Source organism: Cupressus sempervirens, chromosome 9, assembly GCF_028749045.1.
Source record: "Cupressus sempervirens isolate cs-2001-9-10 chromosome 9, ASM2874904v1, whole genome shotgun sequence".
NCBI classification, from domain to species: Eukaryota; Viridiplantae; Streptophyta; class Pinopsida; order Cupressales; family Cupressaceae; genus Cupressus; species Cupressus sempervirens.
Genome location: NC_143126.1, coordinates 724310216 through 724334141, shown reverse-complemented (window position 1 = coordinate 724334141; position 23926 = coordinate 724310216). Strand labels below are relative to the sequence as shown.

The following is a 23926-nucleotide window of genomic DNA, read 5'->3' as shown; positions in this document are numbered from 1 at the left end:
TAAGGAGGACAGAATGTTATGGAGGAATGATGCTAATGGGAGTTTCAAAGTCTCTTCTATTTTTAGATCTAAAGAAAAAGGACCTGGTCCATTATGGTCTAAAGCCTGGATAAAAGGTCTAATTCCCAAAATCAATATTTTTTATTGGATTCTATTGTAGAATAAAATTTTGACCTAGGACAACTTGCAAAAAAGAGGGATAAATGTGGTCAACCGTTGCTGTCTATGCAAGAAAGACTTGGAGAACAAGGATCACTTGTTTTTAAACTGCAATTATAGCTAAAATGTGTGGAGCTACATCTTCATCTTCTGGAATATTGCTTGGGTTCTGTAGGCATACTCCCAGTTCCCCAATTTTAAGCTTCCAAATCAGCCTATCAAGTAAATATTTTGTTGGTACATTTTGCTAATTATAATGTTTAAGGCTTCATCTTGTAGAAAGATAGCATTTGGTGCAAGCACTGAACGTAAATCTCAAGGCATGACACCAAAGGAGGCTGTAGAAGATGTTGTTTTACCTTGTGTCTTGAGCATTTTACCAAATTGTGTTTTCAACAAGAAAGATCCTATAATTGATTGGTGCAGATATTTCTCTCTTTCGATGGGGAAACTATTGCTCTGGATTGGCTTATAGATGACGACATTAAAAGATCTACAAGTCCAAACATGCGCTTTTCAGGGAATAACTCAACACCTATAGTGATTGTGGTCCTGGTCTGACAAGTGATTCTAATGATCCTTATGTGAAGCACATGGCTTATGCTCTTGCTAAGAAAGGATGGAAGATTGTTGTTGTCAATCATCGAGGACTAGGGGGCACTTCTGTTATTACAGGACATTTTTATAATGCTAGGTGGATAGAAGATCTGTGGAGAGTTATTGGTTATTTGCGTGATGAGAATCCCAAGGCCCCTTTATTAGCTGTTGAGACAAGCATTGGTGCAAATATACTAGTCAAATATCTTGGAGAGGAAGGGGAGAATACTCCATTAGTTGGAGGTGCTGCTATATGTTGCCCTTGGGATCTTGTGATATGTGATCAGTGTATAAATAGAGGGTTTGTCCAAAGACTTTACAACAAGGCTCTAGCTATTGGTCCTCGAGATTATGCTCAGATGCATCAGAGCACCCATGCACAGATTGAAAAAGACACGTTCTATCAGTGATTTTTGACAAATATTTTACTTATCCTATTGGTAAATATGTGACAGTGGATACATATTACCGCAAGTGTAGCAGTGCTTATTTTGTGAGCAACATATCAAAGCCATTATTATGCATAAGTGCTTTGGATGATCCTGTTGTACTCGAGAGGCTATTCCATGGAATGAATGCAAGTTAAACAAAAGTGTAGTTCTTGCCACTACATCTCAAGTCCAATGTATTTTTGGTCTCATTCTTATGGAGAAACTAAGCAACGCAATGTTGAAAATGAAGGAGAGATTCATGGCAATGGCATATGCCCCAAGTGGTTTGATTGAAGCTTTTATGACCCAAATGGATAAAATCCAGAGGAAGGAAAGTTCATCGTGGGTCTGCAATTCCACCCTGAAAGAATACGCCGTGATTGTGAAAATTGCAATATTTCTTTTATTATCCAGGATGCCCAAGGGCTTATGAGGAATTTGTAAAAGGTATGGCTGCATATCATAAAAGATTGGCAGTCTACAGTGGCCTTGCTACTTCTATCACGAGGGAGGAATATGTAAATGTCAAAGATATGGTAGATGTAACTAGTAAATACAATGCTGTAATACGCCATCATTGTCACCATTATCATTCTCCACCATTGTTTGGTCAATGTTATATCGCAGTTCAGGATTGATATCATGGGAATAGTTATAACAATGATCATTGAACTCAGGCAGCAGATATGAGCAGAGGAAATGATGCGACTCTAGAAGCCCAATGGATTCAGGTCAAATGTTGGTTAGAAATGAATAGTTTCAGAATTGAGAAGTCATTATTCTTGTATTCCTTCATCCGTGGTGACTGTTCGAGTTCTCAGATTTGAAAAGTCTTTTTCTTTGTATTTTGTCTCTTTGTATTCAAAGAAGAGGAAAGGTCATTGGCTCTTACAAGCCTGTTATTGTAAAGATCTATAAATTCTGTAAAGTTTTCAGTAAAAAGCGGGAGGGGGTCTTTTCTGCATACAGTCGGAGAGCTGGAACAGAAGAGAGGGCATTTTAATTTAGATATTTTATTGCATTACATATAGGTTCTTCTTTTCTGCAAGAGTCAGAGAGCTGGAGTAGGGGGAAGGGACTTAGTTAATTTGTTTTGCATTTTCATTATGCAGGTTAAGAGTTCGAGTTTTTGTAATAGATTGAGCATAAGTTGTGAGCAAATAAAATCTGAGTATTCTTATTTGTGATGTTTAAAGCAACAGGGGTTTTATTCTAAATCAGAGCATTTAGTATTTCTCCTTTGATTATTATCAATCAAAGTATTGTTATTTTCAGTTTTGGGCATCATCTTCCATCTTGTGTTGAATTATGAATGGGTTGTAGATCAGAGTATTTGCAGACATTCCTGTTACAAGAATTGGGATTATTTAACACTCTTTTTCATTTCATTTTCCAATGCATTTGCACACATAGCATTCACATTGCATTACCAATGTCGGGGAGTCATAGGAAATGTGAATTCCTGGGGTTGGCTAGGTGTAGAACTGAATTCTCTACCTGAGTTAGTTCTGTCTAGGGATGGCTTGGTTTTCCTCTTCCGTTCTCGGGTTAAGAACGTACTCAATTAGTTTAGGAACAAACAAATTCATTGAATATCATTGATAAGGGAGTTGTACCTTTCTTCAGAGGAAATCTATCAACCTCATGATAGATTATCCAACTGTTGGTATCAAATTGTTTCTCACAGGTTCGGGCATTTAAGAGTTACATTGGAAAGAACAATCTGTTTACCAACAGGTTCATCATAATAAAATTGAGCACTATTTTCAGAGCTAGACTTGCCCAACTAAGGACAGTAATGTGGAATATCTATGGAAAATCACCCTTCCTCACTTGTGGTGGGGAATCTAGAAAGAAAGAAATAATAGAATTTTCAAAGAGAAAGAAATGCCTGAATGGGTTCTTGGTCAAAACATCATCAGAGCAATAAATGAAAATTTCAAATCTTAGAAAAATGTTCCTGATGGTTTCTTGATTGACAATCCTATGCATAATACAGAACCTAAAAAGAAGGTGGAGGATCAAAGATCAAGTGTAAAATGGAAGGCTCCTCCGAGGGGATGGGTTAAAGGGAATTTTGATGGGGCTTCTAAGGGCAACCCTGAAAAAGTAGGGTGTGGAGGAATTATGAGGGATCATACAGGTAACACTATTGATGCTATAGCAATTCCTATTGGCATATCAACCAGCCATAGAGCTGAAGCCACGGCTGCCCTTTACACCATGAGAATGGTTGTGGAAACTGGAAGCAGGTACCTTTGGATGGAAGGTGATTCCCTAAACATTATAAATATGCTCAATGACAAAACCCCAAGTACATGGACTATAGAGGATAGTATAATGGAAATTAAAGCTCTAACAACTAATTTTGAAAAAGTCACCTTTTCCCATTCTTACCAAGAAGGTGATGTCGTTGCCGATTGGCTTGCCAGCAGGGCTGTGCAAGGGGGTAGTATGCTGAGGTGGCACAACGACCTCAGAAAAAATGTGGATTTAAAATCGCTCATTAAGTATGATGGTACATATGCGACGGAGGGAAAGATCCTCCAAGATCAGTAATTTAATGATAATTGAAAGAGGGTCTACGGAGGGGTGTGTTACAATCCCTAGGATGTACTTCATTGCTATTATTATCTGGGCATGGCACGTTGGAAGATTAATGAAATCCTTGTTAACTTTTGCGAGTATTTTGGCTTGCTTCATTTTGTCTCTTTTTCTGGGATTAGCTACTCTGTTCATTCTTAGAGACACACATTGTTTGATAATGGGGGGAGAGCCAAGGAAACAAGAGCCCAAAAATTGCAAAAATTGGAAGGCTAAAGCCTTTGTCTGGCAAATTCTTGAGAAAGGAAATGTGACTCCTTACCTAGAGCAATTGCATGGTTTCAAACCGCATGTTATAGATGCTTTCTTTAAGAATTGGTTCGAGGATACGATAACTTTGCATGGCGTCTGACTCATCTCACAGAGGACTTCATTGCTGAAGTGACTGGTCTCCCAAAGGATGGACTGAAATACAGCAAGGAAATGAGCATTTCTAATGCCACTTTCAAAAGTTTCCGAAAACTGAGGAGGAAGAGCAAAAATTGGAGAAGATTGGGGACTTTTACGAGCTTAACTAGATAAAGGTAATATGAAGGGATGTTTTATCTTGTCTTCATGAATATTTTATTTTAGATGGAAGATCCAAAACGTTTCGCCTATTTTGGAGAAGAAAAGGGGGTCGGCGAGTGACTCCCAGTCAAAAAAGAGCAAAGGGGATGAAGGACAGAGCGCGAAGAAGAAATTAGTGATTAAGGATACCCCCTAAAAAAATGTTGAGGATATTATTGAGTCCTTTGATAAATATGAAGATAAAAATGCGGAGACAGAGGAAGACACGGAGATGGGGGATATTAGCTCTAATTTGGAGGGTTATCTTGGTAGTAAAGATGAGACCGAGAAGAATGATGTGGAGGAAAGTCTGGAAAAAAATGAAGGGTCGGGTAACACTAGTAATGAAGAAAACCAGGGTGGAGAAACCCAGAGATTTGGAGAGGAAAATGTGGAGGAGGAAATGGGAAGGGAGAAAGATTTAGGAAAAGAAGAGAAGGGCACGGAGATCCATAGGGAGAAGGAGGTGGATGATTCGAGTTTGGGGATTTCGCTCTCCTTCCTTAATACTGCAAAGATTAAAGCTGACTCCTCCCTCTGTGGAGATTCCTGGACTTACAATGAGAATATGCAATTAAAGAAAAAATTGGGTAAAGTGTAGAAGGATCAGGAGAATGCTCGGGCCAAACTTGTGTTGCTGGAAACCCAGGTGGGAAATATACCTGAAAAATTGAAGGAATATGAACAAGGTCTTTGGCATATGATCAAGGAAAGTGGCAATAATATGGAACAAGTGACTTGCCTAGGTGACTCGGTTGACTCGGTTGATTTTTAATTTTCTTGCCTTTGTAGTTACGTAATCGATGTATGTTATGTATGTGATCAAATTACCTTCTATTTTATGATGTTATTGTGTCTTTAATCTTTATTCAATAATGGGTGCATGGAATTAATTTAAATCCAAAAAAATCTCTAAATTTCAAGGGTTTTATCACTTTGCCGAGTCATTGTTGAGTCACAGGCGAGTCTGAGCTGGGTCACGAGTTGAGTTACCCTTGCCGGGTCCGAGCCGGGTCCGAGTCTCATTAATTTGGTTGTAACTGATCTGTTTTTTTGGGTTAACTGAAACAAGTATCATCCACTAGCTGTTATTAGATCCTAGAAAGTTCTAGAGTAGTATTTTCTTGCATGTGCTTTTTAGCTACATATAGGAATGCATTTGGGTAGACTTAAGGGAAAGTCAGAGAGTATGAAAAGATGTTATTATAATGTAGATTATATTTTCTATATTTTTCCATTGTTTTTAAAGATATTTATAGTGTTATTCTGTCTGTCCTGTACTTTTCTTTCTACTGTGTTTTTTTCATCTATAGTGAGTTAACAGTTTGTAACACATAAAGAGTGTCTGCACCAGTTGGTATCAGAGCATCCAAAGATGCTGCAAATAGAGGATTTTGGGATAGCCTTAATTGTTATTTAAAAGAGTGTTTTATTTACAGTGAGTTAACAGGCTACAAATCAGAGAGAGAAATTTGTATCTGTTGGTATGGATGCTTGGAGTAGAGAATTTTTGGGACAGCCTTAGTTGTTATGAAAAAGAGTTTGTTTTTAATTTTAGTGAGTTAACAGGTTCTAGATTGGAGATAAAGCAAGTGCCTGAACCGTTTTTTATGAAAGCATCCAAAGATATTGGGAGTAGAGAATTTGTAGGGAAGCTTTAGTTGTTAGTAAAAAGAGCCAAGAGTTTTGCAGAGAAGTGTTGTGGCTATGGCTATGGATGCAACGGTAGAGTTTTTACATGATGTGCCAAAGGATAATTAAGTTGGAAGAACTAAGATGAAGGAAGGGACAAAAGCAATTGAAGGAGGTTATGAAAATTGGAGTTTCAGTTACGGGAATTGTGGTAGATGCTGAAGCAGTAGAAGACAGAAAATAATGGAAAAGAAAAGAAAAACAAAGACAAGGAGCTCAGGACTGGTCAAGGGACAAAACTACTAGAACATGGAGAGAATAGTTTTAGAACATGGAAATTTTAAATGTTTTGAGTTGGCAGAGTTGCTAGTGGATGGAAGACCCTTAAAGGTACTTTGCAAAGAATTTGAGAGAGGGGATAGATGAATGAGATGAAAATGCTGAACTATGTTACCTTGAACAAGAGGAATACATTAATGATTACCATGAAGCACAAAGGGGGTGAATATTTGGAAGACTGAAATGAAGAAGAATTTATCATATCACTGCCCAAGACATTGCAGCTATTGCAGCAATTCACATTCGATGTAACAAATGGTTTTTCATAACAAAAACAAAGACGATTTATAAAGAGTTTTTCCCAACAAATAATTGAACTAATCACTAAATTCCTTTTCATAGGACATTAACTGTTTTAACTACCAACGATTAACTGAAATAACCATGTTCAATTGAGATAACTATATCAATGATCAACTGTAATAACCATATTAACGATTAACTGAAAATAACTATATCAATAATCAACTGAAATAACTAGAATAACGATTAACTGAAATAACTATATCGATGATCAATTGAAATAACTAGAATAAAGATTAACTGAAATAACTATATCAAGATCAGTTTAACTAAATTTAACTATAACTATGATAACAATTAACTATCTTTAAGTAAAGTAAATGCTTAACATGGAAAGAAAAAAAAGAAAACATACAAGTATTATCTGGTGGGTCTTTAGTTGGTTGTGCAAGCCTCGACTTTCGGTAAGAGAAGCATTGACTTAGGCTTAACCTCTCAACTTTGGACCATACTTATCCCCACACAATCTATTGAATTAGAAAGGCCCTCCCTACTCTGAGATCGGGCTTGGGATACTTTTAGTCCAGCCACCTGAGCATTCTGGTGTTTAGAATGTCCACATAGTTATGGATGAACATGTCTGCATAACTGGCACCACTGACATCAAGTGATCATAGATGGCAAACATGTCTTTAAACGACCTTAGCCAAGTTTCTTTGATGGGTTCAATGACCCGATCACCACCGCTCAACTTGACAACAAGAAACAATAATAAGGACGAGCATGAGCTATTAATAAAATGATTTTCGTTTTTAATTCATCATATCTGACTTTTATTTCTATATCATTGCAGATTCCATCTCACCTCTTCACCTTTTCCATGGCTATACAGCCGGTGAGTCCTAGGTGCCCGAATCTCAGAGCAATCGGCTCTGTCCGTTGATTCTCAACTAATTCATGATTAATATATATATTCCAGTTTATCACAATCTGTGATTTGAAGAAGATGTTCTTAAAGATTTGCAAAAAATATTGTTTAAACTCTAATCTCCAATGGCATAATAAATCATGATTTCATAACATGGTTACTTGGTTTTTAATTGTCATAAACAAATCTAATTTAGAGAAGATCTATCCTATGATATTAAACAAGATATTTTTCATCATGATATAAGCTGCAGCTTACTGCCATGTAATTCGATTTTGCTGTAACAATTGATCAAGAAAAATCATATTGCAATGTTGTATTCGGATATCCACATAACCTAGAATAATCTAAAAATGGAGTCTTGTTGGATGCTCAATAACCTTCCTCACTTTTGCTTGCAAGGATCTTGAACACAAATCCTAGTATGAGATTGCTCACAATTTCCGGCGAAATAACTGTATATTTAAGAAATTGTGGAAAGGAAAAAAATGCAATAGTTACAAATTGATAACAACAGTGATATCGGAGCTAAGAAAAATGTAGTCGGTAATATGGAAGAAGGCGGTGATGAACACAAAAGTCAAATATATAAACAAGGAAGTCGGGTGATGTAAAAAAAAGAATAATGATGCCTTCCATCTCCCTCGACTTCAAAATATAAAGAGATATTATGTCTTTTTGGCTTCCAAGAAGCCGTAACATAAGAGAAATGTCTTGGCTCTTGGATGCCAAATAAATGTGTCAAGTGTTCAATCAGTTTCAAATAAGAAAAAGAATAAAAGGATGGAAGAAGATTTGAAGGTTATAAATCGAAAAATATTATGGTTTATATTTATCTATGTACACGTAGATATATTAATGAGGTGGCATCATTTTATTATAAAGAAAATAATATTATGGTGTCACTTTATATTTATATCTATGTGTACGTATATAGGTATATATTAAAATAGTATGGTGAAAGATCATTCAAAATCCTTTGAGGTACGTATTTTATTTTAATTAAATTATTTTATGTTTTAAATTATTTATTTAATAGCTCATGCAGGTCCTTCAGTTGTATCCTGAAGTTCAAGTCGCTAGGTCCTTACCAAGGTAATTTAAGATCATACCTGTCAATCTTGATGACTGGACTGAGCTAGCATCCCATTCCGTTGATCCCGTTTAGCAATGCTTCCCCCCTTCATCTTCTCCTGCAATCACCTGTGAAATACTTCCACAATAATAACAAGTTCCATAATAATTTTCATATAAATATTTAAAAGAATTTAATTATTAACCATAATTTCAAAATCAAGCAACTGCTAAACATCACATGACAGATAATGGATAATGACCATCTTCATTAACAGTTAATACAATGGATATAAATAACTACCTACTTCACATGATTATGAAAGAAAAATCCATTGAATCTAATGGATATCAGCAAATTTAAAATTAGGTCAAATTTTGGGATGTAATATTCGAGATGAAGCAGCAATAGAGATGGAGATCTTTAGGAACCCCATATTGATGAAATAATAAAAACATTAGAGAAGACCAAAAAAGGAGCAGTTAGAGAGGTGTTTTGAAAATCCCATTACTGGTGAAAAGAGAGATCTCTTACTTAGAAAAGAAATTAGAATGATTACGGGAAGTTTTGTTTACCAAAGTTTATTTTCTAGTATTGTTGCAAGCGTAAAGGAGTGCACATCAAAGGACGATGGTGCAAAGGAAGAGTTTCCCTATGAGCAACTAAAGTTCTAGAGACATCAGGCCAAGATAGGAAAGGAAAACATCTTCATAAAAGAGGATAATGCTTGAAGAAAATGACAGCAATGGCATTGGAGCACCAAAATATTTCCTTCTAAAAAGTAAAACAAGTAATATAAAAAGCCAAGATATCTTTCTGTGGTGGAGGAAATATAGGTGTGGGTCTTAGTCCGGAGAAGAGAAAAACAAAATAGAAAGAGAACAATTAGGAGAAGAATCTATGCCTTGTTGATTGGAGAAAGAAAGAGAAAGGTAATCAAAACTAGGTGGACGAAGAAGAAATGTTGTGAAAAATGACAGTACCTAACATGGTGACATGGAATGCCATACCTCTATTCTCTAGCTCAAAAGAATGGTTCTACCATCTAGTCCAAATTGTGAGCAGTATGTTTAAAAGAATTTACATTTGATGCAGTAACATCTTAGCATAAAAGCTTAGTTACCCAGTTCTCCTCTTGGCCCTTCGAACCAGGCAAATTTCAAACCAGTTCTTGGTCCTTGTCCTAGTTCGTTTTGGGTTCCACTTGGGTTCATACCCAAGCAGGTGGGTTCCTCCAAGTTGAACCTAGGTCAAACCATGATCGAACTAGGGCAGACCCAGGTAGACCGAGTGCAGTTCCATTGGGAACATTCTATAATTTAGTGCAGAAAACAATTATAACAGAATTTTAATAAAGATTATTAACATTACAAAACAAAATTTTCTGAAGAAATATTTATTACACAAAATTAAACTAGCCCTCAAGATTTCTTTCAGTGACATTTTTATATCCAATGCTGATAATGACCCCTGTCTGAATAATTTGAAGCTCTGTATAATTATAGTGATAAATCAAATTTGAAACATTAAATAACATCTTCAGTAGGTAAAGAGCATTGCAAGCTGCTTATATAATATTTTTCAAGTAGGATGTTAATTACAAACAAACAAGCTCTTTGTACAATGAAAAAGTAATAAGTGTTGGACATTGGAAAACCGGAAAGTTATTAGTGCATTTGATCCCAATAACATTGACAATGTTTAATGCTTTTGATGAAGAAGAAGATGATGAATATTTAGATAATCCATTAGATGATTGAAACATAGCATAAAGTTCTAATCGTTGAAAATCTAAACAATGATGCTTGAACTCGATATTATTTTAACATTTTGGTGTTGATAATAGATATGATGCTAAGATTACAAGTTTATAGTGTTTTTGTTGTTTTAATGATACCATGTAGCATTCTAATCTTAATTCATTTTTCTAGGCTGCAAACATGTGTGTCTATATATATATATATATATATATAAATATAAATTTTACATGTTTTTGTACTAACAAACCCAAACAAACCCACAAGATTTTGCCGTACCAGCGAACTGGTTCTTCGAATCTGAACTTGAACCTGAACTTGTACCGGTAACCAATCTTACATACCAAGGAAAAAAAAAAATTAATAGCAGCTGACCTCTTGAGCTTCGTTAGCATATTCTATTTCAGAGCTTGGGCAAAACTAGTTCTTACTCTTGAAGTTCAGAATTTAGAAAAGGAGTGGATTATGTGCCACAGACTCAGTGGCCAGCTGAAAATCTCTTCCTGAAGCAGTTGTTTGGAACTTCTCAGTTTTTTTAGGTTAAACAAAACAGGTGTCATCTACCAGCTATTTGTGGGTCTTAGAGAGTTAAATTATGAGTCGTCACTTGCATGTTCTTTTTGGGTGTGTATAATAATTTGTTTGGTCAGATTGAAAGAGTTAGAACATATGAAAAGTAACTGTTATATTATAATTTAGATCTTCTCTGTGTTTCCATTATTTTCAAGGATATTTATTCTGTTCTATATGTTCTTTCTGCCTTATTTCTTCCAGTGCGCAGAGTCTGATTTTTAATCTGTAATGAGTTAATAGGTTGCATATCAGAGAAAAAGAAGTGTCTGTGTCAAAATGAAAATCCCACATCTTAGTTCTTAACTCTTAGCCAAAGAAAAACGAATTTTAATAGACTAAATGCCCAAGTGTTGGCTAAAATTGACCCTCTCAAGAAATATTTAACGTCTCGAAGCCAAAAATATCCACCACAATATTTAAAATTCTCTTAAAACTAGTCTATAAGATTTATCTTGCATGGTATTTTATAGTCTTTTAGATTATGTTTCCATTCTTAATTTATTTTAGGCTTTTAGGTGCCTCATCAAGGAGGCGGGCACTCATTGAAACTAACTGGGGCTGTGACTGAGAAAGTACTCTCCAGTATTTGCAGTATGTACATAATATTACTTATCATTGAGATTTGCAACTGCAGGAAATATTGCGGATGGAAAAACAGGGGATGTGGCAATCGATGAATATCATCGCTACAAAGTACGACATCAAAAAATTTAAAATATAGAGGAAAAAATCTACTTTATGTTTGAGTATATAATGAATTTTATGTAAAATTTTGCAGGAACATGTGGAAATAATGTCCGAGATGGGAGTAGATGTATACAGGTTCTCTATTGCTTGGTCACGTATTTTTCCTGGTAAGTAATAAATTTCACATAATTTTTCTGAGATTTTCGGTGTATAAATTCTGTAGATTTGTGACTAAACTTTCCACTATATTTATCCAAGTAGTTCTACACATATTAGAAGCTGGTAAATAAATTGTGCTAAAGCATCTTCAGGTGGCACTAAATCTCTAAGCCCCTGTTCGAAATTTGTCCTGTACGGTAGCCACACTGTTTTTTATGTGAAGATTCTGTTTAATTTTACATTGCTTTTCTGTTTTTGCTGCAGTGTTTCTTGCAATAATGCTTGATAGCACCAGCTGTGAGATAGGCTGTGATCAGTGATGACTACTAGAGACATTTAGAGCTTACTACATAGTTCAAAGATTCTGCCCAGCTTTATGAAACTACAAGATCAGACCCTATACTTTTGAAATATGCAAAGTCGTTTCTTAAGGAGATCAATTGTATTAGACCACATGAAGATTAAAATCATTTGAGCAGTTTAATGTGGATTTACAAAAGCTACAAGACTTTAACTGGCGGTTCTATGGGGGTTGTTACTCTGCTGAGTGCTGAAGAAAATTTGGGATCCTTCACTGCTGAAAAGATTTGGCAGCCTGAAAGTAAAATTGTGCAACAAACATGAGATAGTTACACCAAAATTAGTGCATTCTCACAGTTCAAGCAAGAATCTTATGATTTTAATGGGAAGATGCTATCATTGCTTTGTTTTTTGGAATGATATGAACCCCCTAGGCCAGAAGAATATGAGCAATGTTGGACCCGTGTGAGAATTCACCCGCTAAAAATCCAGAAGCCTCTATTGAGGGAAGCAATTAAGGATTAGGAAAAATAAAAACACTTTGCAGGGAAAATGCTCCTGTATGGTGCATCACGATCTCTTATTTTCCAATACAGTAACTTGGGAGCTTGCATTGAAGAACTACCACTACTAATGTTTGAAATATAAGTAAGAGTTCTTATATAGTTTGATCAAGTCATTTTTTTAGTGAACTCAAGAAACCCAGGTGATATGGGGCCTCTTGAGGAGACACTTACCATGGGCTGGTCTTGGATCTTTAGTGGTTACACTAAACTGTACTTCTAAGTGAAATGTTCTGGTAAAACTTATCATTGGGGTGTGCTTTGATATATATAGTTTTTATGTTGATCCAAGTAGAAGACAAAACCATACACCCCCAAAAGATTTTCAGTGTAACTGTGATCTCTGGAACAAAAACAACTTCATAACTGAGTATAAATTTACTTAGCCAATCTAAGAGCAAGGGCTCTGCCCCACTGAAACAACTACAAATACTAAATACCGACATGTAGCAAACACTGCACAGCTCACACAAATTCCTCGTCAACTTTGGAAGTACCATAGGTGACCCCATTTTTAACAACGCCCTCCGAATAGCACCATGCATGCTCTTAATAAATAAGAGAATATGTTGATTAAAATTTCCTTGTTCTTTGAGCATTGGACTCAAATTTGAAAGCTACCCCACAAACCATTGATCTGTTTTAATTTCTTGGTTATTGTTTAAAAATTGTTCCCCAACTTATGCATTTTCTGTTGGAGTTTTGTCATTGTATGCTAATAGATTCATGCTCATCAATGAACATGTAGAGTGATGAACTTATCAATGAACATGTAGAGTGATGAACTTATTGATGAACCTGCAGAGTGATGAACTTATTGACATTGTTTTGCCTCAAGTGACACAACCTAGCCTGGAAATCTGTTAAAGGTATTGTCTGAAAGCAAGATTAAGGAATAGGAACATGATAGCATGATGGGGATAACCTTGACAAAAGTCAAAGCTTTAATTTCGGAGGTGGTAATTTTGACCACATAACTCATATTCCATATTTTAGCATAGCTTAAGGGCAATGGACATACAAGAGATGTATACTTTACTTATCCCTTTGGTAGAACTTTACTGTTCAACCCTAGCTTTCCCAAATAGAATTTTGCAAATTCATAAAATATTCATTAATTTGGGACACCTTTGAGGGCCAAATAAATGTTCTCTACTTGCTATTAGACATCATGTCTAGTACCCCTATATAGTTGGGATTTGAAAACCTTACCTTCCCCAAAGTCTCTTTATTAGTTGATAAGTCCATACCTCATTTGGGTGTTGAAGGTCAACCTCACTAGTGCACTTTATCCAAGTTGATTCCCATAGACATCATGAATCTTCTTCTGGCAATTGGAATGTCTAATAGGGTTGTGGTGCCTTCCACAACTATATGCATTAGACAAAGTATTGGAATGGTGGGGATGAAGAACCACCAATTATCTTGAGACAAAAAGAGACAAAATCCTTGGAAATAATTGAGGCCTAGAAACCAAAGACCAAACAAGTTGAACCTTCAAGTCCAAAAGCTAACAGGAAACAAGTAGTGTTTAGAGATGGTATACTCCCTGAGAATTAAACCCTTTACAACCATCTAAAGAAGCTTCCAACACTTTAGATGTTACATATCATCCTTAAGCCATAATAACCACTTGCATAAGAGCTTGGTCGCCTTACACCACCAAAGCTAGCTAGGGAGTCAAGAAACACCCTATGGTAACTTAATCTGTATTATACATCTTCTACCAAAGACAATCAAGTATAAAGGTAAGCATTTGATCTTTTGGGAGGATGAACCAATTTTGGGCATACATTTTTATGGTCAATTATTGCCTATGAGGACGAAAAAACTCGACAACATAACCCTTGGTGAGGATGCAAACCCTCATCACTAGTTTTTCTTGGGTAATTTTTAATCTTTTTTAATACCAGTACTGAAAATTCAGTCATTCCACATGATGATCTTACACATTAGAGTACGGGTAGTTCATGTTATAGAGTTGCTTGCCTGTTTGTTTCTATCAGCTAGTTATATAATGAGTCCTTGGAGCAACACCACCCATTACAATCATGCCCAAATCTATCCTAGGTGCAACAAACTCAAAATATCAAGGAAACAAGAAGAGTGGAGGTGACCCCAGTCTTCCTATGGTGAAACTCCCATTTGAGGTGACTCACTTGCTGGCTAGGAAAAAAATGAACATCTAAGTGTGGATTAGGTCCAACTAGCCTAGCAACAAGGGTTTCACATTCGACCACTTTCTCTGGGGTAATTGTGACATCCTTGTACAAATTTGAGTATAGAAGATCTAAGATATTATGTGAAAGAATACACAATAATTTCTTTTTTATGATCACACTATCCTTCATAATGAAGCAATTTTATGACAACAATTATCAGATCTGGTTATTTATATTGTTCGTGCTTTTGTAACTAAGTAGGAGAATTACTTTTTGAACAATTCTAATTTCTAAGGTGTAATCTGACTATTGCCAAAATAAATTATTATGTAGTTAAAGCGTTTCTTTGTGTAGCCCAATAGGAATTCTGAAATTGCATTTATTTTCTATTTGGTTTCCTAGAAGGTTCATCTAAAAGGTATTAGAGCTGTTGTTTCTTGCCTTCCTATGAGTGTATGTATAAGTGTTCTTTTGAAATAAGGTACTAGAGAAGAAAAAGAAAGAAGAGGCCATGGATGAAAGTAATAATGACATCAACCTCCAAGAAGTCATTAGAAATGACAATAGATGGCTAGAGAATTGCAAATCTCCTTTAGAGAGCATAGGGTTGAGTTAGGAATTTGAGGGAAATGAATCAACAATGGAATGTAGGGAGATCTAATTCCAATAGTGCTGAAGGAAGTCACTTTTCCAATAAAAAAGTTTCGAATAATCCTCCGACCAAAGACATTCAAAGCCAAATTCTTTCAAAAAGGAGAAGATTCACTTGATGAAGAGTCACTAGTACCGCCCAATTCAAATGAATATATGACAAGATATTATGTCAATTATTTTGCTTGAAGTCTAGGCATCCATTGCAACATGACTTTCATGGAGTATAATGGGCATAGGAGGAGATGTAAGAAGAGAAGTCAAGCTAGTAGAAATAAGGTAGGACATAGTGAAGCCCTATGTGGAAAAATTTTGAGCCTATTAGCAATGATTCTAGATGTGATGCAAATAAGACTCATTTCTTTTTGTAGGTATTTTTTTTGGAAGAACTCAAGGGTTTGATAAGGCATTTGATATGAGTTCCTTGTTGGAGGCTATTGGTAGAGCCCTAATCTTAGAGGACGCAATGGCCAAAAACAAACTTTACTCCACGAAGGCACCATCAAACATAGGGAGCCTACTCGAATGATTTTTCCTCAACTAAAGGCACTTACCCTAAAACCAAACAAAGGTTGAGAAACCCAAGAATGAGCTTCCAAGAAAAAGTGATGAGACACTTGTAGAGATCCATGCTAGTCAAGTTAGAAATTTTTGGGGAAGGGTCAAATAAATTATAGGTATGAAGTGGAGTATGAAGACCTTACGAGAAAGAATCTAGGCAACACTATTGGGGGCACCTAGATATCATGCTTTGCATGATAGACGAGTTTTGTAAGGACAATAAGTGATTGATAGAGAGACCGCACACAACTTCATTTGTGAGGGATTAGTGGATGAAATGAGATTAAGGACAAAAGACTTTGAAGAGTTCAATTTTATAGTGTCAAATATGTGTTCTGTGATTGGCATTGGTGAGATAAAGTTGTTGTTGGGAGTGAAATGATTGCACTCACATGGTGACTACACACAAAGTTGTTAGAGTATGGAGCTGAAGTTCAAATCTAATGGGAAGGAGGTAACTTAACACAACCTTTCTAATGGGAGCCTTATAGTGCTTTCAATATAAAAGATAGAGATTTTTTGGGATTGACCAAGTTTCTTAGATAATAGAGTGGTTGATTGCAAATACATGTCTATCCAAGGATGGGAAGTATTACTATTTTGATATTCAACCCATTTGGGACAAACATAGAAGTAACATAGTGAAATTCCTCCTAGATTACCATTGGATAAGGGCTTATAGGATGTGATTGAGCTTGGGAAAGGAGAAAAAACCATCATTGTCTTATTAGCACCCAAGGAGATACAAGGAAGACATTGATAAGGTAAGGAGCCACAAGACATGGGACACTTACATGAGATCTTATTATTTTGATATTGAATATGTCTTGGATAAACATAAAAGATAATAAATTTTCTCCTAGACTACCACTAGATAGGGGCTTAGAGGATGTTCTTGAGCTTGAGGAAGGAGAAAAATTCATCATCACTATGCCTTTACCACACAAGGAGATACAAGTAAGAGATTGGAAGGTAATTATGGAGCTACAAGACATGGGGCACATAGTCCTAGTTTTAGGCTATTTGCTTCTTTTGTGGTATTAGTGAAGAAAAAGGATGAGACTATGAGGATACCACTACTAACGAAACAAGAACGACAACTACCAATTTGTCAACTAATATATTTCCAAAAAGTCGAAAACTAAGAGATAGAGGTTTCGTAAAGTCTTCTAATACGTTAATCAATAAAAGTATTGGGGTTGGTTGAATTTATTTACCAAAATAGCCTAAACCCTTCTTTGTAAGGCCTGAATAAAAATAAGTTGGTGGGGGGGGGGGGGGGGGGGGGGGGGGGGGGGTTGTGGGGGTGTTGCACATATTTTATATTAGGATATCCAATTTGCTAGAATGGGTCACTAAACGAGCCATGGTTTGAATTGGTTTGTGGTTTTGGTTTGGTCTGTTTGTGGGTCTAGAAAGGTTTCAGCCCGTAGGGGCCTAGTTTGAACCATACCACTAGTTGTTTGGACTTGGGCAGACTACATGCAAAAAAGGACCCCTATTGAACCATGAGAGAAATTGGCTCTATAAACAATTGAAGACAGTGACCAAGTTGTTTTTTTGGCAAATGTAATCTTTTTTGTAACGTCCACACTTTAAACTGTGAATTTGAAAGGCTTATGCTGACTTCTAACTCTTATTTTTGTTGAAACTAGAGCCTAGAAATCCATGAAAATAACCAGACATAAGAAAGAGACAAAAACTGAAATAGAGAACACCAGAAATATCTTGGGAAAACCATTCTCGAATGAAGGGAAAAACCCAGCCACACAACAAAACATATCTTTATTGATAATGAAATTCAAGTGTACAATGCCTATCGCTGAATGCAATATATATAACAATAGGAGAGACTCTTTACATTATAACCGAAGGTCTCTTGAGATTCTCATAACTCCTACGACTCTTCAAATATTCATGCCTCAATGCATGAGAATGACACATGTCATTTCTTTTAATATTACAAATTAAAACTTAAGTGTCTTTTTCAGCTAAACGTAACAATAACGGTAATAACGTTCATATTTCTAGCGATAAAGATCTCTATCGCAGCTACCATCTTCAACACTTCCTCTTAGCCAGAGAGAGATCTTTAGCTGAACAATCACACAAGACTGCAACCAAAATGTTAATGATGAAATTTAATCCCATATATCCTATTAGATTCATGAAAAACTATAACAATCAGTCATATTCATGGAATTGCTCAACATGAAAACTTGTAACAATTAATCACATTCATGGAATTTCTCAACATGAAAACTTGTAATAATTAATCACATTCATGGAATCTCTCAACATGAAAAGATTTGCAAGACTCATAGCTAAGCCTTTGTTCACGGACTCACTCAATGTAAACTGTCATGGAATCTCTCAACATGACATCCAACTCCCATCACAGATTTTCTCAACGTGATGACATCATGGACTCTCTCAACATGATGTTCACTATCGCATAGTGAAAGAGTTATCATAGCTGCTCTTACAATCTCATTTATTCACACAAGAATAAAAGTAAGCATAAAAATAAGACTTAGTTCCATTTAAATCTCAAATTTTACAAATACCATAAGCATCACAAGCATAAATGAGAGTGAAAGGGATTCCATAAACACTTCCTTTTAACTATGAAGCCTCCCTCTGAAGCACAAGCTCCTTTTGAGCTTTGTATCTGAATGCAATAATATATCTTTAACAATATCTCCATTTCATGATTCTTGTTGCATCCTTATCTGTTTGTTGTTGCAGTCTGTCCACACAAATGCCCAGTTCTTCTAGCAGCAATAAGTCCAACCTTTTGTCCAGGTGGAGCATCAAGACGTACAGTACTTGTGTGCGCTATATGTTGGTGGTTTCCTCCACCATGAGGATGTTCGACAGGGTTCATGGCCACACCACATACCTTAGGCCAGCAGTTTCTCTTAATCCTATACTTATGATATGCATTACTTGTTTTCAGCATAGGTTTCTCTGTATGACCCCCTCTAGCGACCTGCCCAATCATTGCCCAACAACTACTAGGCACAATTTTCTTAGCTCCAGAAGGAAGTTTAACCCTTGAAGTGCCATTATTCGGGTTATGACTGATAACAATAGCATAGTAACCAGATGCCCTGGCAAAAGAGCCATGGTCCTCCACATGTTGCTCCACATTGCAGACCACAGCTTCCTTCGGAATAGATCTCAGCGGCAAGACATTCCCCACAGTCATATTAGCCTTCTTACCACAATATATGAACTGTCTAGTGTACATTCCTTTGGTAGCGATGAACAACTCTTTTTGCTGACGATCGGAAGGGATGCCTAAAGTTAATACGGTAGAGGGGGGCGCTGAGTCCCGAATCGTGAACAACTTCTGTAACGATGCCCTTTAGGTAATCATTTCGCTTTCCATAATCCAAACTACGAAAGCATACAGGGCCCTTTTGATGATGCGTGTGAGACTTGAACACAGATCCAATTCCCTTCCTCTGAGCTCTGATCACGCGACCCATTTTCCTCTTCCTTTACCCAGCCTCTTCCTCTCCCACCTTGCACTTCAATTACGCAAAGAAAATACTTTGCATAATGCCTCAAACTTATGGGAGGAAAAACACAAAAACTATAATGAAAGAAAAAAATGAATCTCTGCAGTTATCAAGATATGCATGCCTCGAAATGAAAACTCTTAGATAATCTAAAACTGAGACCCATGCAATCAAAAGAGATATTAAAACCAAGAAAGACAGAGTGAAAATGTCAACAAAAAGACTTTCAGAAAAAAAACATGCGAGCCACCTCAACGAAGAACCACAGTGCTCTGATCATATACCGACTGTGAGTTTATGAATTGATCATGCATTGTTGTGTACATGCATCTCGAGCATGCATTGTAGACCAATACTACCTGCAGGTGTCTTTTGAATATAATAGACAACAAAAATTCATGCAAGCTTGAAGAATTATTTTTGACTATTAAGAAGGATTTGAACTTCATGAATATGGAAGGATCCATAAGCTCTTGCAACACCATTTTAGCCATCATAAATCCCACACCCAAAGCCAAAAAAATCGCACTCAATCAACACATGTGCCTGTAGTTACAAGATGAAACTCATGCACTAAATCCCGCTCAAAACATTCAAAATGAAGACATTACCATATGAATAACAAACCCACCTAAAGACATCCAGAATCAGATTAAAATTATCTGTCATACAGATCAAAATGCATACTAAAATAACAATCACAAACCGATAATCAAAATGCTCAAAAAGGATTAAACCCTTATCATAATACATTACATACATGCAATATTACATGCATGCAATAGGATGAGACAGAACTAGAGAGAATAACCAATATATAATTTTCTTCCATTGCATTGTTATCAAAACTAGGCTCTGATACCATGTTGAAACTAGAGATCAAAAATCCATGAAAATAACCAGACATAAGAAAGAGACAAAAATTGAAATAGAGAACACCAGAAATATCCTGGGAAAACCCTTCTCGAATGAAGGGAAAAACCCAGCCACACAACAAAACATATCTTTATTGATAATGAAATTTAAGTGTACAATGCCTATCACTGAATGCGATATATATAACAATAGGAGAGACTCTTCACATTATAACCGAATGTCCCTTGAGATTCTCATAACTCCTATGACTCTTCGAATATTCATGCCTCAATGCATGAGAATGACACATGTCATTTCATTTAATATTACAAATTAAAACTTAAGTGTCTTTTTCAGCTGAACGTAACAATAACGGTAATAACGTTCATATTTCTAGCGATAAAGATCTCTATCGCAGCTACCATCTTCAACAATTTTTGGTGTGCAAATAAGGTATTTTCTCTTGAGTTGGTGCAAATAGGTGGCTGAGCAAGAGTTTAGTTTGATTTGCGGATCTTCTTCAAGTGTTTGTTTCTCATTCATACACCTTTGCAAGCTTACAATGAGTGGAAAAGGTAAGTCCTTTTTTCATTTTCTTTTGTTTTTGCCTTATTTTTTCTTTAAAGTTTTTTTTTTCATTTCTCTTTCATTGTCCATAAGATCTACGTACTTTTTAAGAATTTGTCATTCTCTTTCTTTTATATTGAATATGTATACAATTCCTTGCCATAGGAAAAGGAACTACAATAACATCTACCTCTTCCTCCTTAGGCAATACTGAACAAAAAATAAAACCCCATTTTGATTCTCCTTTATTTTCGTGTGCTAAGCCATTTGGGTGAAATCCTTAGAAGGAGTCACAAAATGATCAAGCAAAAAAATTGTACCTATACTCGCTAGAGGAATTTGTCATTGCACCAAAAGCTTGAACTGTTAGTGCCTGATACAAATGCTAGATTTAACTCAATCCATGACTTGAATCTCCAAGGAGGTGCTGAACAACAAGTCAACAATCTCAACAATCCCCCCTCAGGACTGACTGAGCCTTCAACACCCACTGAAGGGAGACTCGAACCTGTGACCCGAGACTCTGATACCACTTGTTGGAAGCATTTTCCATTGCACCAGAAGCTCAAATTGTTAGTGCCCGATACAAATGTCAGATTTAACTCAATCCACAACATGAATCTCCAAGGAAGTGCTGACCACCAAGTCAACAGTCTCAACAATACCAAATGAAACAATATTAAGATGTATTGCAGAGCATGAGGCAGTAGAAGAGAGAGAAACACACAGACAAAATAGAACCATTGGTAGTAAAAGTAAAAAAAATGCAAAGGGAATGCAACCCCCTCTACATATGTTGTGATAGAAGATCACCCCTTTTATGCTACCTCCTCTGGCCTTGATACTAAAATTGAAGCACCCCTTATATACAAAAGAAAGGGACAATTGGAAATAACATTTCAAAATGAGAGTCAGGAAATTGTCGATATTGATGTGGCAAGTTTCTTATGTGCAAATGGGCTACCTTTTGGTGTTGTTCACTCTCCATACTAAAAGATGTTGAAAAGTGTCAATGACGCCCCACGAGGGTATAAGGGCCTTGGTTATGAGAGTACGAACCACCTTGTTGGATAGTGAGGTCAAGGGGATTGATGATGCATTGAAGCCCATAAGGGATTCATGTGTTGAGATAGGGGTATCATTTAGTTCATATGGGTGGAAAGATGCAAGAAATCGTCCCTTGATCAATGTCATGGCGGTGTCCCCTAAAGGGGCAATGTTTTTGAATTTTGTGGATTGTGAGGGGAAGTAAAGGATGACTCATATATTGTTGATATTCTCTCCTCTGCCATTGAACAAGTGGGAGCTAGAAATATTGTCCAAGTCATAATGGAAAACACAGAATTGTAGAGTTTCTAGTTTGTTGGAGCAATTGGAGGTAAGTGAACTTGAACTCAAGTAAATTAAAAAAAATAAAATTAGTACTTGACAATTTCTCACTTTCATCATTTGATTGTGTAATGTGTATTCTTTTTAAAAATATATCTCTAGTAGTTGTATTTTTTTTGGCTCTAATTTATGTTACAGGTTGCTGAACCAGATTTGCATCAAATTTAATCGTCTTGAGATGACTTGTGCAAGTGAAAGCGACACTTTGCAATATTGTAATTAGTAATAATAGGTCTATATGGAAGCAAAGCAACACTAAGAAGATTACCAAAATAAAGCAAAGGATACTAGATGACTCATGATGGGAATGTGTGGATTATCTTATTGAATTCACTGAGCCCATTATGAGCATGCTTTAGTATATTGACATGTATAGGCCTTGCCTTGGAGAGATCCATGATGACATAGACTCAATGCTTGAGAACATCAAGTAAATTGCAAATGAAAAAAGAGCAAGATCCTGAGGAGACTTTGTTTAAAACAATTGCAAGTAGTCATAGAACAATGGAACGAAATGACCACTCTACATATTATTGCCTATGATTGATACCCAAATATTATAACACCCAATATACTGATCTTAGAAAGGTTTCCACCCATATGGAGATTTAGAAGTGTCTGATGTGTACAAGGTAGCATTTAAAAGACTCTTTCCTAATGTTTATATACGGGATTTGATTACGGGAGTTCATAGAGTTTGTCAATACAAGAGGTCTAAGGAATGATGTTATTTGTCATCAGTTTAGGAAGGATGCTCATAGTTGGTGGTACCTCCACAACGAAGGATTCCAAACTATGAGGTAATATGAGGCACTTACCCAAAAACCAAACTAGGCTCATAAACTGCTCATATTATGTTTGCAAATCAGAGTTCCATGACTCTTCGCAAGCCGTGCAAGTAGTCTGGGTCACCAAGCTGAGAAAACCTTGCCGAATTTTTATGACTTGGCCCAAGTTATGGAATATGATATAGAATTTCACATTATATATATATATATATATATATATAATTATAAAGGTATATAATTTCAAGGTTTTTATTTTTTCATTTTGCCTAGTCATTGTCGAGCCATTGCCAAGTTGTAGCTAAGTCAGCCTTCTTGAGTCTCAGTTTGGGAACTCTGTTGCAAATGATCTGAAAACATCATTCAATCAGCCAAAAATATATCTATATATCTAGTCATCCCCGTACTTTGGCAGTGACTGAGTAGTGGTGAGGGGATGCCAAGTACCCATTCCCAAATCTCTGGGATGTTCAAGTAGCAAAAGCTCATAGGTTGAGGGGGAAATGCATCCTTGTGTTTGATTGTTTTACTGAAATATTATATTTTGGATTTAAGATTAGTGCTCAAAGAGTTAGCATGGACGGAAAAAAGGTCAAAGCAATACAAGATTGGCCTCGAGCAAGGATTTCGACAAATTTGACTGGATTTGTGGAAATTTGTAGCTGCTACATGCTGTTTATTAAGGTTTTCTAATAGCTTGCAGCCCCATTGGTAGATTTGATTAAGAAAGGAGCTTTTCTCTTAGGCCGCTTCAACATAGAAAGCTTTTGGAAAACTCAAGGAGGCAATGAGTTAATTTCCTATTTAGGGTATTCCTGATATCTCAATTTCTT

General features: G+C 36.2%; 1 protein-coding gene and 1 pseudogene across 1 annotated transcript in view; one reads left to right on the top strand and one right to left on the bottom strand.

The window, feature by feature from the left end:
* Positions 1-23926, top strand: part of LOC149540760 (coniferin beta-glucosidase-like) — a 39774-nt gene that overhangs the window by 5668 nt on the left and 10180 nt on the right. Inside the window, exons 3-4 of the mRNA XM_089801852.1 lie at positions 11522-11580; positions 11666-11741. Of these exons, the coding sequence (XP_089657978.1) occupies positions 11522-11580; positions 11666-11741 (135 nt within the window). The remainder of the gene's footprint in view (positions 1-11521; positions 11581-11665; positions 11742-23926) is intronic.
* On the bottom strand, positions 18584-19595 carry LOC149540761 (large ribosomal subunit protein uL2x pseudogene; annotated as a pseudogene).